The sequence below is a fragment of the Neophocaena asiaeorientalis genome, unplaced genomic scaffold (assembly GCF_003031525.2).
Source record: "Neophocaena asiaeorientalis asiaeorientalis breed wild unplaced genomic scaffold, Neophocaena_asiaeorientalis_V1.1 scaffold229, whole genome shotgun sequence".
Taxonomy (NCBI): Eukaryota; Metazoa; Chordata; class Mammalia; order Artiodactyla; family Phocoenidae; genus Neophocaena; species Neophocaena asiaeorientalis.
Genome location: NW_020174096.1, coordinates 3383597 through 3401698, shown reverse-complemented (window position 1 = coordinate 3401698; position 18102 = coordinate 3383597). Strand labels below are relative to the sequence as shown.

At 40.5% G+C, this 18102-nt stretch overlaps 1 protein-coding gene across 1 annotated transcript in view; it reads right to left on the bottom strand.

The window, feature by feature from the left end:
• EGFLAM (EGF like, fibronectin type III and laminin G domains) overlaps positions 1 to 18102 on the bottom strand; it is a 166180-nt gene that overhangs the window by 45858 nt on the left and 102220 nt on the right. Inside the window, exons 8-11 of the mRNA XM_024754636.1 lie at positions 3844 to 3959; positions 2928 to 3246; positions 2208 to 2308; positions 847 to 947 (exon numbers count right to left, since the gene is read on the bottom strand). Coding sequence (XP_024610404.1) covers positions 847 to 947; positions 2208 to 2308; positions 2928 to 3246; positions 3844 to 3959 — 637 coding nt within the window. The remainder of the gene's footprint in view (positions 1 to 846; positions 948 to 2207; positions 2309 to 2927; positions 3247 to 3843; positions 3960 to 18102) is intronic.

Sequence of the window (18102 nt, the reverse complement as noted above, 5' to 3'; positions counted from 1 at the left end):
CGTGGTTGGTGCTTACTGAGTGCTTTTGCTACGGGTCAGGCGCTGCTCTAAGTACTCTCATGTTTTCATGCATTTAATGCCCACAGTAGTCCTGGGAGGAAACATGGGCTCGGAGAGGTTAAGTCATTTGCTGACGGTCAGGCCGCAGGAGAACAGTGTCATCAGGATCTTAATCAGTGAGCCATGGAGAAGCACCCAGCTGATCCCCATTGGTTGTCCTCTAATAGGTGCCGTGTGCACCTCCATGAGGGTGGTTAAAACACTCACACGTCCACAGAACTCTGCATGCAGAAAACCACACATAAACCAAAGGTGGCTTCCAAGGTGCGTTGGGACACAAATGATCAGGGCAGAGGAGGTAAGTCAAATAGTCCACCACAGCCCTGAGGAAAGACGAGGATGGGGTCTGAGCCTCTGGAAACACTTAGGAGGCTATGGGCTCCTCTCTGGGCTCTGCGCTGTCAGCTGTATCTACCGCAGGGGACAAGGTGGAAGTCCCAGCCTTCTGCCCATCGCATCCACCGAAGCTCCAGGAGAGAAGGGACTCAATCGCTTTGGCTCACTGCCACATTCCCAGGCGCCGCAGCAGTGCCTGGTACAATGTGGTGGCTCAAGAAACATTTGCTGTTGAATGAGTAAATGATTACAAGGCTCCAAACTCAAATTTGAGGGGCAACCCTGCAATCCTGACACCCCAGTATTTAGTAAACTGGTCCATGCTCATCTTATACACACTGTTCCTTTATTTACAGGGATCCATTGTGTATAGAGTTTGTTCACACTATAAAAAGGAAAACATAACGTAGGGTAGTATTAAAAATCTGAGGGGTTTTTGGCAGGAGTTACCTGAACTGGAGTGAGCGCTGGACGACAGCCAGGGACATGAAATCTCCCCTCCCGTGTTCATTCTCCCCGCAGTAGAGCAGCAAGCCATCCTCCGCCTCTGCCTGTTATTATAGGAACGAAAGCCACACGAACAATGAGCGCCTCTTCTTTCACAAAGGGCCACCTGGAAACACTCATGAATATGAAACTTGAGCATCTCCACTGTGTTCCTATTTACGAACATGTGGACTCCAATTACTTCCCAGGTACCTAGTCCCAGTTCACTTTCAATAAACAGAGGGCAGCGATATAAACAGTGTATGAGGAATTCTGCAGTGCCGTGAGAGGAAGGTGGCCCCATATCTGACCCACTCTTTACTTGGCTTCATGGATCCACCAGCAGAGGCTCTGGGAAACCATGTGCACAAAGACCGCAGTTGCACAGGGGCTGCTCTCATGCTCATCAAATTCTATGCTCACCAAAGAGCATTTTAGTTTTTCCTTTTTTTAAAAAATTTCCCATGCAAATTTGCTTCTTTCCTTCCATTAGGAGAACATGACAATACAAACAGCCCATGGACTAGTTTAGTTTTCACCCATGTTGTCTGTCCTAGACTGGGACAGATCGTCTTTTGGACCCTCAACACTTTGACCGTGACCTGAAGGGGACTTGTGTCCATATCTCCAAACCTTTTCCTGTCCTCTGAGATACCCAAAAGAATCACTTTAAGTTGAAGGCAATGAATCCTGATCCACAGCTGATTCAGATCAGAGAGCATCTATTGGGCCCTCACTGTGTGCCAGGGTTGCATATAGTCATTTTTCTATCTGTTCAGTTACAGTCATAATAATGAACATTGTTTGGGCTTCCTTTAAAAGGAATTTTGGGCTGGAGAATGCATTTTTACCTTCTGAAATCCTGGTCTGAGAAGTGTCACTATTATGAGTGTTGACCGAAAAAAAAAATGCACAACCAGAAGTTGAGAATTACGTTTTATTTGGTGGACTTGCTGAGGACTTTAGCCTGGGGAACAGTCCCTTAGAGCTATTGGGCTTAAGTCCTCAGCAAATTTGCTGAATAAAACATAATTCTCAACTTTTAGGTTATGCATTTTTTTTTCAGTCAACACGAGCAACATGTGTGGGACCCAAATATTCTTCCTGGGAACCTTCAGGCCAACCATTTCCATAGTTCAGTAACATACAGAAACCCACCCTCCCTTTGCTGCCGCCCTTGAGTGTGTAAGTGTGCCCATCGTTCTCGCTAACCTGTGAATGGGTTTACCCCCTGCTTCCTCTCCCCTCTCCTCCTCCCTTTGACGCAGTACACTGCTGTGTTACGGTGTCCAGTAAGCACTCATCAAAGGATTAACCCTTCTTACCCTAAATTCAAGAGTAATTTGAAATGCCTGATAAGAGTTCTTCAAAGGTTCAAAGGTTACATAGGAGTGGCCAAAGAACTGAGGATACTGTATAACAATATCTGAAAAGAGAAAAAGACAAAATCAAAGCATGCTGTTTCCTCACTTCAAATGCAAAAAATCAGTACACACCATTGCCTGGATGTCATTAAGTAAAAACCCCTGACAGTCTGTTAAGCCTAGCTTACCGTCTTCTTCACTCTACTCTTTACCCCCAGGATTCTCATTCCCGGGGACTTTGAGCTTCTGAAATTCTTAGGGAGAAACTGGATCTTTGAAGCTGGTTACTTGCCACCCTAAAGAGAAATCTTTAAGTGGCTTTAAGGCCGCTGACACCTGCTTTCTAGCTGTACATCTGTGTGATATAAGTTGGCTCAGGAGAGGTGCGATCAAAGTAAACCCACCCCCAAGATGCCATCAGGATGACTTATTAATTGCTCCAAAAGGACTACATGTTTGGCACATATAAGAATAGGGCTGCTATCTACCTAGAAGCAATGGAAGTTGCCTCACATTTGCCCTGTGTAGCTAACTAGCTGATTTAGTGACTAAAACATGGGAGAAGGGGCTTATCTTAGAAAAAGGACTTGAAGGAACCATGTGTGGATGCAAAACTGCCCTCTGGCTCCCAGTAGGGCCAACCCATGACCATGTTCCCCACCCCACCACCCAAGGGCCTACCTTCTGAGCAGCTCTCACCACCTTTGCCCAGGTTGCAGTGGCATCGAGAGCCCCCCCAGGTGTAGTCATTGACACAAAAGCTGTCAGCAGAGCAGAGAATTTCATCACAAGACACGTCAAAAAGCCTTGGCATCATAGCCGCACCATTCTTCCCTTTCCTCTCCACTGGAGTGGGCTGAGGAGCCACCTCAGTCATGGGGAGAGATGCTGGGGTAGCAGGGACAAGCCTAGAAACGGTCATTGGGTTCGATCTGGGCGCCATCTTGGATTCCACCCAAAATTTCTTATTCCCTTCTTTGATAGCAGGAAGCGGTTTAACCTGAAGACAGTGAAGGAAAAGAAGTTCAGGATTAACACAGAGCACAGTAATTAGACTGCCTTATTTATAGCTGACGCCTAACACTTGAAAATATAGTCACTTTTGATACTTACCAAAACCTTGGGATGTACAGAGGACAAATAGTACTGACTCCAGTTTATGGATAAAGAACTTGAGGCTCAAGGATTTTAAGTACCTTCTCCTGTATTACTCAGAAAAATCACCGCTAAAGCTGATATTATGTGATTTATTATTATTACAATATCACGAAGATGCATTTAACTTGTCAAGGAATTGTTCATTTCCTTATAAAAACTGAGTTTATAAAATTTCATTTGGTGGGAATCTAAATACGTTTTTGCCAGATTGTGAAGTCAGCAGGCAGGAACTGACTACAGAGCATCAGCGTGGTTGATACCTAGTTACTATTAATTTATGATCACCTGGTGCCTAATAGTCAGAGGAAATAAATGTGTTAAAAGCAAATGAGCCAAGTTAAGTAAGTTTTAAGTAAAACGTTAGTGGTCCATTGACTAAATCACCTTGTTCAGCAAGGAAACAAAAACACCCAGGTTTTCAAGCAGTACTTTTCTTTACCTCCTCAAAGGAAATATCCAAATCTAAGTCGTCTTCATATGTGTCATCATCCTCGCTGACTTCTGTGTCGGTTATATAATGGGGTCCATAGCGCCCACTTCCTGATTCCTCGGGGCCTTCACAGAGAAAAGCAGCACACCGCAGTCAACACATACCTTCGCTCCCTTTTTTACGCTAACGCAGCCACATACAGAGCTGTGCTGAATGGATGGAGATGTATCGGAAACACACAAGGAATTCAACACGAAAGAGGAAGCAGCACTGAGCAAAAAGTATGAAAAACATTTCATCTCCTAAGTAATCAAGGAAATGCCTGCTAAAACCAGAAAGAGCCGCCATTTTATACTGACAAGACTGGCAAGTACAAAAGTTGGGCAATAAAGAATATTACCAAGGATGGGACCAATGGAGACTCATACTCTGATGTTAGGTGCGTAAACCGGTACATCCCCTTTGCAAAACACTTAGAAATATTTAATGAAGTAGAATATGTTCATAGCTTTTGATGCAGCAATATCACCCCAACTTACAAAATCTGGTGAAACTTTTCCACACGTGCAAAGAGACATGTGCATAACACATTCATAGCATCAGAATTTGTAACTGTTAAAAAACCCAACTTTGCTATTTTTATGATATCAAGTAATATCCCAAAAATCTATCAACAGATAATGGATAAATGAATTATAGTATATCTATGGAATGGGATACTATGTAACACAGGAAATGAATAAATGGATGTTTAATCAATCAAGATGGTTTAATCTCACAAGATTTCATGAAAAAAATGCAAGTTGCATAGGAACATATCCAGTTTGATGCCGTTTATATAAAAGTCAACAGCAAGAAAAACTATATATTATTTAAGGATATATATATATATACAGTTGTCCCTCTTCCCTTGGCATCTGAGGGGTGGTTTTGGTGCAGGACCCCCTCAGATACCAAAATCTCCGGATGCTCAAGCTCCTTATATAAAATGGCAGAGCACAGTCGGTCCTCGGTATCTGCGGATTCTGCATCCACGGATTCAACCAACCACGGATCAATATGGATGGCCGACTATGTTCAAACTCTTGAGAAAAGTAAGGCAAGGACCAAAAATACATGGGAAAGGTTAGAAGAGGGATATGAATGAGGTGTGACACACAGGGGCCTTTGATAGTACTCTATAATATTCTATTTCTTAAGATAGATGCTGGGTACCCATGAGTGTTCATATTATTTTTATATATTATATAAAAACACAAAGTAATATCACATATATATATAAGTGTATATATATATACATATATTTATACTTTTGACGTATGAGATATTTCATTAAAAGTTCTTCAAGGGGCTTCCCTGGTGGCGCAGTGGTTGAGAGTTCGCCTGCTGATTCAAGAGACACGGGTTCGTGTCCCGGTCCGGGAAGATCCCACATGCCGTGGAGCGGCTGGGCCCGTGAGCCATGGCCGCTGAGCCTGAGCGTCCGGAGCCTGTGCTCCGCAACAGGACAGGCCACAGCAGTGAGGGGCCCGCGTACCACACACACACAAAAAAAAGTTCTTCAAAATAAGAAAGAGACATTATACTAGAACAAACATTCCCACACCCAGAAAAAAAAGGGTCCCTGGGTGGCATCTTGGAGGTCAACCATTTCCAAACATCTTAGCAGGACAACAGGATCTTTCAGAACCGTAAGGTGGGCTGAGAAAAACTCATAGGGGACGGTACAGGGTATTGTTCTTTGGGGGATGGTCAGATTAACATTTTTTTTAAGTTGTCATCCACGAAGTCTACTGATCCACAGTAGTCCTGACTTAGGCTAGACACAGGAAGCTCTACCTCCAGGATCTGAGAGCCTTTCAAAGTGCTGCTCCATAGCGCCCCCATTTCCTCCTGGTGGCTTTGGATAGGCACAGGTACCAGCTGCCTTCTCTAATCCAGTCACACCAGGCACCAGGCTTTATGGCTGTAACAACTCTGGCAACAGGAACTGACTTTTGTAGGTCATTGATGCCCATTAGTTATTGAATGATTAGTTAAAAAAAGAAAAAAATGACATTAAAAACATAAATTGAACTTAAAGACAATTCTGCTTTCAGAATAAGCTAAGCCAAACACCTTTCTCACAAAAGCAAACTCACCGTCTTCTAAGCAAAGAGCAAGCAGATTGAACACGAAACTAAAGGAAATGTCAGAAAGGGAGTGTCGGATGCCTGCTCAGTGGGCACGCTGCTGACCGGATATCTCCTCCTGCACCAGGAAGAGGGAGACGTGGTCGGCAGGTGATCCAAAGACATCGGAGAAGGTCCTGTTCTCAGGTATCAGGCACATCTTGGTGGAGGTGTTCTCACCACCTCCACACCAATTCCCCAGTTTTATTTAAAATAGCCCACATGTCAGCTGAAAATTCAAGCCAGTTGATGTCAGATTTATACCTGGATGCAAATTCTCTTACGCCACCTGCATCCAGCCAGCACAGCTGTGTGCCAGATGTCTTCACACAAAAAGCCAGAGGCCCTTGAAAACAGCTTCCCCTCTCTTGTCTCTCTGTATCTTTCTACCTCTCTCCCTGCCTCTCTCTCTTTCTCTGGGCCTCTTTCTTCTCCCCTTCCTCACTCTCCATTTCTATCTCTGTCTCTCTCATATTTTCAGAATGGATGAATTTCACTAGAACCAATTCATTTGCTAATAAAAGAATTATGTAGCACATGCATGGAGAGACCTGAGTTTTCTCTTCCGTAGGTGGGCCTCCGTGCCTCCAGGGTGTTCACCCTTGCCCTCTGCACATTCTAGCCATTCTTGTACTATTCTCATCATCTCAAGATTCTCTGCATTTCATCTTATAATACTCTATCTGGAAAAAAAAATCTTCAAAGACCCCAACTGCCAACAAGACAGATGTCCAGGCTCCTTGGTCGAGAATCCCAATGATCACAACTCCTCTTTCTCCTCCCTTCTCCTATCACCATTATTTACTGAAAGCTACTGCCTCTCTCCTACTGATAGGTACTGTTGTTTGCTTCATATCATACATTTCTAAACTTTACAATAATCCTGAAAGGTAAGTGTGGTGAATTTCATTTGGTAGATAAGAAACTGAAGTCAGGGCAGTTAAGTGGTTTGACCAAGATGAAACCCTTTGTAACTGGCCGAGCCTAACTCAAAACCAAGTTTGCTGCTTTCCCAGTGCCTGTAGGAGAAGAAATCACTGTGGAGAGAGGAAGAGCCTGGGATTGAGAAAATTAACATTTATTGCTCATTTTTACTGTGCCAAGAGCTTTTCATAGATTGTTTCTATTAATTCTCACAAAATCCTGTGAAATTGATATTATTCCTCCCATTTTACCATGTGAAGGTATAAACTGAAAAAGATTAAATAACTTGCTCAGAGGGACACAGACAATATACAGCAGCACTAGATTTATCCTTGGTCTCTTTTTTGATTACATCATGCCACTTATAATTGGACTCCAAATCATGGTTTTGACTCTTTTTTTTCCCCCTCTTCCAAAGTCTTAATGGCCAAACTGGTTTACCAGTTGACTTGTGAACACATCTTGTGTTTTCTTACCCCAAGACTTTGGTTAACGCTCTTGTCCACATCACCTTCCTTTTCCCTCTTGTGTGTCCTTATATACATAGTCTACCCACCCTTCCAGCTGCATGCATTCTGTGGAGACAGAGCTGAATGTGTATCATCCAAAGACCAAAATCAAGTGATATTTTAAAAAGAGAACAACAGGGCTTCCCTGGTGGCGCAGTGGTTGAGAGTCCGCCTGCCGATGCAGGGGACGCGGGTTCGTGCCCCGGTCCGGGAAGATCCCACATGCCGTGGAGCGGCTGGGCCCGTGGGCCATGGCCGCTGAGCCTGCGCGTCCGGAGCCTGTGCTCCGCAACGGGAGAGGCCACGGCAGTGAGAGGCCCGCGTACTGCAAAAAAGAAAAAAAAGAGAGAGAGAAAACAGACTCTTCTGGGGAAAAAATGGTGACTCCAGAAAAGATGGAGCAAGCCAAGGCCTGTAGGACATTCTTCCAACTCCTGGGTGGTGCCATCCACCCACGAATATATGTCCCTAACCATGAGCTCAGAATAAGCTTCCACAGTATGTTAAACTCAATGGATATTCAAGATGGTTTTTACATCCTCTGGACTCCTGGCCTCGGAATGCTGCCCTTGTGTTTCTCAACTCAGTTGTGAACCCCCTGAGAGCAGGAACCATATTTTAGACTTCTTGATATGCCTCCCCATCGTCCATTTAAGTAATACTTCACATACCCACCAAAAGCCAAGGCTTCCACCAGGCACGGGAGATATTACCACAGTGCTGCACTATGGAGGGACTTTGTCCTGTCCTGGCCCAGCTGGTCAGGCCTGTTTAAGTGGTGGAATACTGGGGACAAATCCTTGTATGGTGAGACTTTGCCCCCAAATCCAAAGACATTCTCCCCAAACTGCCACCATTCCTGTCTCTTTCCCCAACTCAGAGCTAGAAGTTTAGAGCTGGAAGAGGACTTAGACACCATCCGGTCCAAAAGTCTCATTTCATAAATGTGGAAACTCAGGCCACAGAAGAGAAGTGACTTGAAACCAAGGTCATGCATCTCATTAGTGGAAAATTCAGGACCAGAACCAAACCATATGACCCTTAGTTCAATATGCAAAATAACATACACATGTTTTGACACCGAGTATCTAATATACTTTAGCCAGAAGGATATAGAGGAACCAGGGGTTGGAGTGTGGGTAACTGAGTTCTTGCCCTGCCCTTTAACCCACCCTAGGGAGTCTACCTTGAAGGAAACTCTTAGAGGAAAGGACCACAAATGCATTGCTGCAGCTATGAAATGGTACCATGATGAGAATGGAAATGACTCCAGCTTCTCTGCTCATTTTGACAAGTAAAATAAGGCATATATTGTTCAATGAATAAGGTTCTTTGGTCTTTATAATCATTGCTTCTGTTTGACACTGCATATAACCTATCTCTTTGAAGCCAGAGATTACTGCTCAGTTTGGGGGAACAAAGCGTGTGAGATAAGGGTAGGATGACAATGTGGAATTAGAAGGACTTAGAGTCAAAGACATCTTGACTTTTGAGGAAAGGCCTTGGAGATCAGCTAGCACAAGTCCATTTTACAGAGGAGTAAACTGAGGCTCAGAGAGCCCATGCGACTAGCCCACAGAGACAGTTCAGTGGCAGAGCTGGTCTAGAATTCTGGACCCCTGATGCTCCACTCCAATACCCTTTGCAGCATCTCTTCCTGTTTCTCATAATTATCCAGGCTAATTGTCATTTCCCATTTTTAACAGGAAGGAAATGAGCAGAGAGAGGACCAGACACAGTATGGTGTGAAGACATCTGGAATGACGTTCCCCACTCTTGTTTCCTGATGACCACACCACCTCAGATCTCAAATCCATGGCTTCCCTGAAGATTTTACCAATGCTGTTTCTAAGTGAGCACAGAACGTACAGTCCAAGCCACTGATAAGAATTCTCCCAGTAGCCTGGGGTTATTGTAATTAAAGTGCATAACTCATCTCTCTCTACTTGACACTTTGTTAATTAGGAAAAGAGAACATTAAAAAGGAGTCATTTATTTAGAACCAGAATAGTCAAACCATTAACTGAATACAAAACAAGTTCAAGGGTTATTCCACTACAAGGAAAACTAATATAGAAAAGACAAATTTCTATTACTATACTACAGGATGACTTTTGTTTAAAAAAAAAAAAACCTGTATGCTTGGTTTTATTGAGTCATCACCAGTTTTCTATAAACAGTAAGTTTCTCTGATGTATTGTGGTATAGTTGGAAATACCCCTAGTCATGGAAACCAAAAACTGGGAGAGAGATGGACACAAATGACTGTGTGACCTTGAACGAGTCATTTAATTTCACCGGTTCTCGTGTTTTCTAACAGAACAAGGAACTGGACTGGATTTGATGACCTGCTGGCACTAACATTCTGCGACCCTAAAGTTTACACTTTTAATTCAGACACATTGCAAGCATCTGTTACTCCAAGCGAAGTTTGAAAAAGAAACAGCTAGGGAATTTCACTTATGTGGATGAAAAAAGGAGTTAGTTCAGCATGGAAGTTACACGCCTTGGGGATTGTAACTTTGTGTTCAATAGTATAAGCCTCCCAGAAGATGTGAGTTATCATTTATCAGAATTCATCTTCATTCATAAGGACCAGGTTGTATTTGGGTCTCTTTTCTTAACAGCTCTTAGCAATGATGAGAGAGGAGCACTTATTCTTCACTCCTGAAGCTGCAATCATGAGAAGAGCTTCCTGAAATACTGTTGAATGCTCGTCCAACCTTTTCGCCTCCCTACAGAGGTAGAGACAGAAACTTAGATGCTGAGTAGAAGCATTTGGTCCATATTTCTGAACTGAGTGAAGCGAATCTATCAAAGGACCTGGGGGAGGGAGGAGGAATTTGGGGCAAATTTGGTCTCTCCCACCTTCCTTCTCTACCTCGACAAGTGGAAAGCAGTGACCTGGGCAGGTGTGATCTCTCTGCAAACCCAAACTTTCCCTCAAGTGGGTTCCATAGCCTGGATTGGGCAAAAGGGAGTTTGCAAAAGGGAGCTTGTGCCTGAGAGTAAACTATGTTATCTGATCTGGCATTATCATAAACAAGGACAAGCATTTGATTCTTTATCGCCTGAGTTTGTTGTCTTATTTCTCAGTTGGTTCAGAAAATGGACAAAGAGAAGAAGTGTTATTAGCTGGGCATCCTCAAAACCCCAACATCAGCCTCGGCAACAGGGACTCAGAGGCTCTGCAAGAATGCTGAATGGTTTCCTTTGCTCCTCCCTTTCCCACAAATAATCTGCCTGGTTCTTTTCTTTCCACCTGAGCGAAACTAACTCATCCCGGGGTACGTTTCTGTGGTGGTAGGGGTGGGATGGTTGGGGAGAATGGCTCTAGAGAACCAGCTATAGGCAGGTATGTTTGCTCTTTTCCATTCATCATGCTTCTTGAAACCCTTACTTGACAACAGCCCAAGAATGTCACCCCAGACACCAAATGACTTCTAGAGCCCTCACCTCAAAACTTCCCTGACTCCTTTACCTTTATGATCTTTATGCCTGCACACACACAGGAGGCATCAACTGCACAACCCCTGTGGAGTGTTGTCTTTTGAAGAACACAAACCAGTCAGCCAAGCACAACCCGCTGTAGCCTTCTCCCTTGGAGTCTCCCTTTCTAAGATAATGGGGCTGTGGAAAGCTAAGCAGATGGCCAGAAACCAAGGTGTGAGGTACCTGCGTCTCTACTTCCTGCTGATGGAGGAGATACACAGGCAAAGCATAACGCAAGAGGTGGCTGTGAACACAGCAGGACAACCTACGGCCATGTTTTCATCATGGTGTGCTGAAAATTTCAGGTGTGGACTCTTTGTAACTTCAGAGAATAATGAATACTAATTTGTTGACAACATTCTGTGGGGATGCTCAGGACTTGAGGTGGAGTGGGCAGTGTACAAGTTAGATAGGCAAGTAAAATATTTCTAAACAGCTGAAAGAGTGGCTGGCAGGGTTATGTATACAGCGGGCCCTCAGTACGTATTACTTAGATAAGAGAGTGAGTGAATGTTCTCTATAAAAGTAAAATCTTCTTACAAGGTGCTCTACACATGACAAATGCAAAAAAAAAAAAAAAAAGTTTGTTGAAAGACCCTAGCTTTAATCTGGTCATTGGCAATGCTGTAAGTGTGTAATCAGTCATTTTCACTGGGAGTTTAGTAGTAATTCTCAAGTAACTATTAATAACAGAAAACTACTGTCCATAGTGTCAGGAAGATAACAGGGCTTGAAAAGTGAGAGTTTACTCTCTCTCCACCCCACCCCCTCTTTCTCTTTCTGCAAGATAAGTTGACAGTATATACCAAGTGTTTGAGTTACTTGATTTTCTGATTCTACTACTAGGAATTTGTCCTAAGAAAACAGATGTATAAAAACATCCATTATCATTTAAACATTACTTTAAGAAATTTAATGGCATGTTCTATGTTCATGGGATGAGTTTATGTTTGGAAATATGGAGGTCATTGGCTCTCTTTACATGAGTGGTGGGGTTGGAAGCAGATTGGAGTGAATTGAAGAGTTAGTGGGAGGTTGGAAAAAAAGTAGTAACAGTTAATGTAGACAACGCAATAACTCTAGCCTGAAGGAAAGCAGAGAAATGAGATGGTAGATGGAAGGGTTGTGGGATCCAGAAAATCTTTTCTGTGAGTGTGGTAAACATGGTTGCATGCTGACGGGAATGATCTAGAAAAGCAGAGAGTGAAGGATGGATCAAGTAGGAGAGATTGGGGGGCAGCAAACAAAAAACAGATGTATTTGGTATGATCTGCAATTGGCTTAGTATTGTACAAGACAGGGCGTGGTTCAGATCTTGCACTTGGGAATCAGGAGGTAGAATAGAGATATTGAGATGAGAAAGAGAGATGAGACGCAGCTCGCCAGTGGCTCACAATCCAGTGAGGAAGAAGACACATGTACCTACAACTGCAGGGCAAGATGACTGATGCTATTGTGAGAGTGAGCTCCAGTGTCTCTGTGGGTTTTCTGTGCTCCTTAAAGTGGCTTCAGAGTGGAGCACCAACTGTAGTTCAGTTCTCTTGTAGGTATTCTGACTGGCAAATGGTTTAAACCAAAGACACTTACACCTATCATCCCTCTTCTCTCCTCTGAGAAAAGGTGCTAGGAGAAAATAATTACCATCATGAAATTCTGTGTTTGATTAAATGATTGTTCAGCAGTGAGAGTGAAACAAAAACATGATTGCAAAGCCTGAGAGAGTTTGTCCCTAACAGACCTTCAAGGATTTACTGAGAAGTAACTTCAGGAAGAAGGAAAGAGTAAGATGCAAAGGGTAGTGGGCAGAGAAGCTGTATGGATAAATCTAAACAAGCGTTACTATAAAAATAAATAAATAAAAAGCCTAAACTTGTACCTATTAAACAAAGTGGAACAAAAATGCTGAAAAGTAACACGTAAGACAAGAGGGAATTGATTTGGATAAAAGCTGCTAAGGTCCTTTTATTGTTTGTGAAGAGGGTAATAGATTTTTATTAACTTTAGACCATAAAAGTTTGAAAGTTAACAATTTATGGGTAGTAAATGAAAGAATATATAATTTCATCCCAATGGAGAGGAAAGGGGACTAAGAAAATACAGTCAATTCTATAGAAGACAGGAAAGGAGCAAAGATAAAGATCCCCTCTCCAAGAAAATGGAAAAAGCAGAGTAAATAGTACAAAATAAGATGGTAGAAATTTAAAAAAATGTCAACAATTATAATAACTATTAACGTAATAAACTTGCCATTTAAAAGACAGTGCTTGTCAGATTGGAATTTTAAAAGTTAAGCATTAGGTTGTTTCCCAAAAGTACTTAAAACATAAGACACAGAGAGATCAAATGTTTAAAAAAAAAAAAAAAGAGTAATAGATGTTTCAAGCAATACCTAAAAGAAAGCTAGTGGATCTACATTATTGTTGGACAACATAGACTTTAAGGGGAAAATGAAGTATTATTAATGATAACAATTGTTACTAAGTAATGAGTAAAGGAACCATCAGGAATACAAAACGTGTAGGTATCTAATATTACAACCTCATATATATATCAATAAAAAAATTGAGAGAGGTGCAGGGAGATACAATGGAAAATTTTAACATATCTCTCTCAGTAATTGTTAGATCAAGCTGATAATATAGAAGATTTGAACAATGATATTAAAAAGCTTGATCAAAAGGACATATATAAAACCCTAGACACCAAAGTAAGAGAATGCATATTCTTTTCAAAAGTACATGGGAAAAGTGCATGAAAAGAAAACTGTAACTACAGAAAAAGAAAAGAAAATTCCTCAGATTCCAAAAATTTAAAAGAGACTTCTAAATGTAAGAGCCTTGGGAATAAATCTAACAAAAGCTATGAAGGACTTTTATGAAAAAATGTGAAAAGTCTATTAAAAGTCTTTGAAAAATATCCAAATGAACAGATGAGATATAGCCATGAAGTGGATGATTCTATATCACAGAGATACTAATTCCTCCAAAATTATTTATAAATTTAATGTAATTCTAATTTTAAAATTCAACATAAGTCTGATTTTTAAAATCCCTTCAGGGTTTTTCACCGTATTGGAAAACTGATTCTAAAACTTATATTGAAGAGCAAAGGGTCAAGAGCAGACAATTTTGAAGAACAAAGTGCAGTAGAATTACCTACCAGATATCATGACTTTATAAAGTTGTAGAAACTAAGACAGTGTGGTATCCTATTTTATTTTATTTTATTTATTTATTTGGCCGCACTGTGTGGCATGCAGGATCATAGTTCCCTGACCAGGGATGGAACCCATGTACCCTGCAGTGGAAGCATGGAGTCTTAACCACTGGACCTCCAGGCAAGTCAGTGTGGTACTGATAAAGAAATAGACCATAGAACTCAGGAACAGATTCACAGATGTATGGAGATCTGATACATCAGAAAGATGCTGTTGCAGATCAACAGGAGAAAAGATGAATAATTCAATAATTGGTGCTGGGGCAAGTGGTTGTCTGTATGGGAAAAAATATTAAATTAGCCTCCTACTTCTCCATACCTAAAACTAAATCCTAGATACATTAAGATTCTAAATATGAAAAGCAGAATTTTCAAAATTTTAGAATAAAACAGAAGATTTTGCTTAATGACCTTGGGGAAAGGAAGTAGTTTTTAAAAAAACACACAGAAACCATAAATTATAAAGAAAATTGAGATATTTAACTACATTAAAAAATACTTCTATTCAATACTTGATATCATAAGTGAAGTGAAGGATAAGTCACAGACTAGAAGATATTTGCAACACATTATTGGCTAAGGATTAGAATTTAACTCTACATATATTAATGCTTATTAATAGTTATTTATATGTAAATGTACACTATGTATATAATTAAGTACATGTTTATTCCAATAAAAATAGGCAAAACATATAAAAGTCATAAGATGATTAATAGTTATAAAATTATGTTTAACTTCACTAACAATAGAGAAGTGCAAATCAAAGCAATAATGACATATTTTATATCCATCAGACTGACCATGTGTAAAAGTCTGACTAATACCAAGTGTCAGCAAGGACATACAGCAAGAAGAGTTTTGAACACACTTCCAGGGGGAGTGAAGATAGCTACAATCACTTTGAGGAACAAATTTCTCAAAGGCTATGCAGCTGAAGATATGCATGCACTACAACCTAGCAATTCCATTTGTAAGCACATACTCAAGGAAACATATATGAGATTGTTCATTGCAACATTGTAATGGCCAAAAACTGGAACAATTTAAAGGTCCAACATCAAAATAATTGATGGATAAACTATGGTATATTTATACACCAGTGTCACTATACAGCAGTGACACTGCATGAAGTAGAACTTTACAATTTAATTTGCAAAAACACAATGCAGTGGAAAAAAAATCAGTCACAAAAGGATACTTGCCATGTCATTGCATTTATAAGAAATGTAAAAACAATCAAAACAATACCACATTGTTTGTAAATAAATATATATACATGTTACATATAATGATTAAAATGTAGGGAAATCATAAACTCTAAATACAAATACCTCTCAGAAAGAAGGGAGAAGAACGGTGTGGGGAGGGGTACACAGGGGCTGCCCCAATATCTGTAATTTTTGTTTGTTTGGCAACACTGAAGAAAATATGGCAACTGTTAAGATTCGGCAAGAAAGCTTTGCCGGTGCCCCGAGTTGTGGCACTCGGGATCTTCATTGCGGCACGAGGGATCATTAGTTGCAGCATGTGGAATCTTTAGTTGCGGCATGCATGTGGGATCTAGTTCCCTGAGCAGGGATCGAACCTGCATTGGGAGCATGGAGTCTTAGCCAGTGGACCACCAGGGAAGTCATGGATCCAAAGGATTCCTGATATTTTTCACTCTGCTTGAAACTGTCCATAATAAAAAGAAAGCAATGTAACAAAGCCTGAATTTTATTAGGAGATTGAAAATCCACACCTAAGATAATAAGGAACAAAACTGATACTGGAGAAACTTGAACCAGTGATTTTCAGATGAACCTGAGGAATTACCCCAGAATGCTGAGAAAAATGTCAAAGAGATTAAAAAATATATGAGAGAAAATAATAGATATGGATGTGGATATAGAGCACAAGGTCCAAACTGAGGGATTATGGGTGTTTCTTTGATATTTACCAGAATAATGGGAACAGACATGAGAATCAAAAACATAAAAATATAACTCGTCTGAGCTGGAAAAAAAGCAAGAGAATATATTTTGAAAGGGCTAATATTTCCACTGAAATAAGAGCTACACCTAGACATAAACTGGCAAAATTTCGACAGGATAAAGAAAAACTTCAGGAGTCAAGATGGTGATTTCTGTGTAGACAAGCAGTTGGGCAAGTAAAGAAATACTTGATGCTGAAATACATAGTACAGGAGGTGATTTATCCAGATTGTTTCTGGTTTAGTAAAGACAAATTAGGAAGGCAAAGGAAGTTCTACTATCTTCAGAGAGAGTGTGTCTGAACTAAAAAGAATTAAGATACTTTTGATAACCACTAGTTTGTTCTCTATATCTGTAAGTCTATTTCTTTTTTGTTATATTCACTAGTTTGTTTTACTTTTTAGATTCCACATATAAATGATATCATACAGTATTTGTCTTTCTCTAGTAGGGAGAGGAAAGGGGGGAGGAGCAAGACAGAGGTAGGGGGTTAAGAGGTACAAACTATTATGTATAAAATAAATAAGCTACATGGATATATTGTACAACCCAAGGAATATAGCCAATATTTTATAATAACTATAAACGGAACATAACCTTTAAAAATTGTGAATCACTGTGTTGTATACCTGAAACATATAATAATGTACGTCAACTATACTTCAGTAAAAAAAGACAAAATAATTTGGACCAGGTGCTGGGGAGAGGAAGAAATGGAGAATTATTATATTGCTTAATGGACAGAGCTTCTGTCTGGGGTGATGGGAAAAGTTCAGAGGGTAGATGATGGTGACAGTTGCGAACATTGTAAATGAACTTAATGCCACCAAACTGTACACTATAGATGGTGAAAACGGTCAATTTTACGTTATGTATATTTTACCACCATACTAAAAGAATAAACGAAAGAAAAAGAATTAAGATACTTTTGAAATATCCTTTTGAACTCCAGTTTAAAAAAATCTCTGGTATTCAATACCAGAATGTATGTTAGGTGTTGGTCTTCAAAATATAGTCAAGGAATTTACTGAAGAATTCTAAGGGACATATTATCCCTGCATCTAATTTTCGAAGGGTTTTCTTTCTGTCAAGTTTGATCATTCCCATAGACATTCCCTCATCATTAAACCACCATTAAAACCACCATTACAGTCAGTGTTTACTATAATGCTCAATATTCTTTATGTAATGATTTCTTTGGTAATTTCTTCCTGTAACTGTAACCAGAAAAAAAAAATATTTTCACTGAAAAACTAGTTTGCATCCTTTGGTCAGACACTGAGAGTTCTATAAGACCTTGATTTCTTTCTTGTTTTTGCTAATAGGAAGTTTGGCCTTTAGTGACATCCAGGACTTAACTGTCTCATCTCATACAATTATGTTACCTACCTCTATCTGGTTTCTGATCATCTTATCATATTTCTTTTTAATTAAGGTGTGTGAGTGCGTGTGTGTCAGTGTGTGTGTGTGTGTGTGTGAATGAGTGTGTGTGTGAGACAGTGTGTGTGCGTGTGCGTAAATTTCCTCAAAGTGGTGTTGTGCTTGGGTGAAATACAAATGACTTAAAAATACATTCGCTGTACATCTCATACCTGTGACTCATTTATTTTGCAAATGGTCGTTTGTACCTCTTCACCTCTCTTACCTATTTCTTTGCCCCCCACTCCCCCTCCCCTCTGGCAACCACCTGTGTGTTCTCTGTATCTACAACTCTGTTTTGTTATGTTTGTTCGTTTGTTTTTGATTTTTAGATTCTGCGTGTAAGTCAGACAGTAACTGTTTTTCTCTGTCTGACGTATTTCGTTTAGCATAATACCTTCTAGGTCAGGTAACATTTTTGTATGGTGACACATCATGACTAGACATGTCGAATCACTATAGTGTGTGAGGAACTAACATAGTGTTGTAGGTCAATTACACTTCAAACACAAACAAACAAACAAACTCATAGAAAAAGAGATCAGAATTGTGTTATCAGAG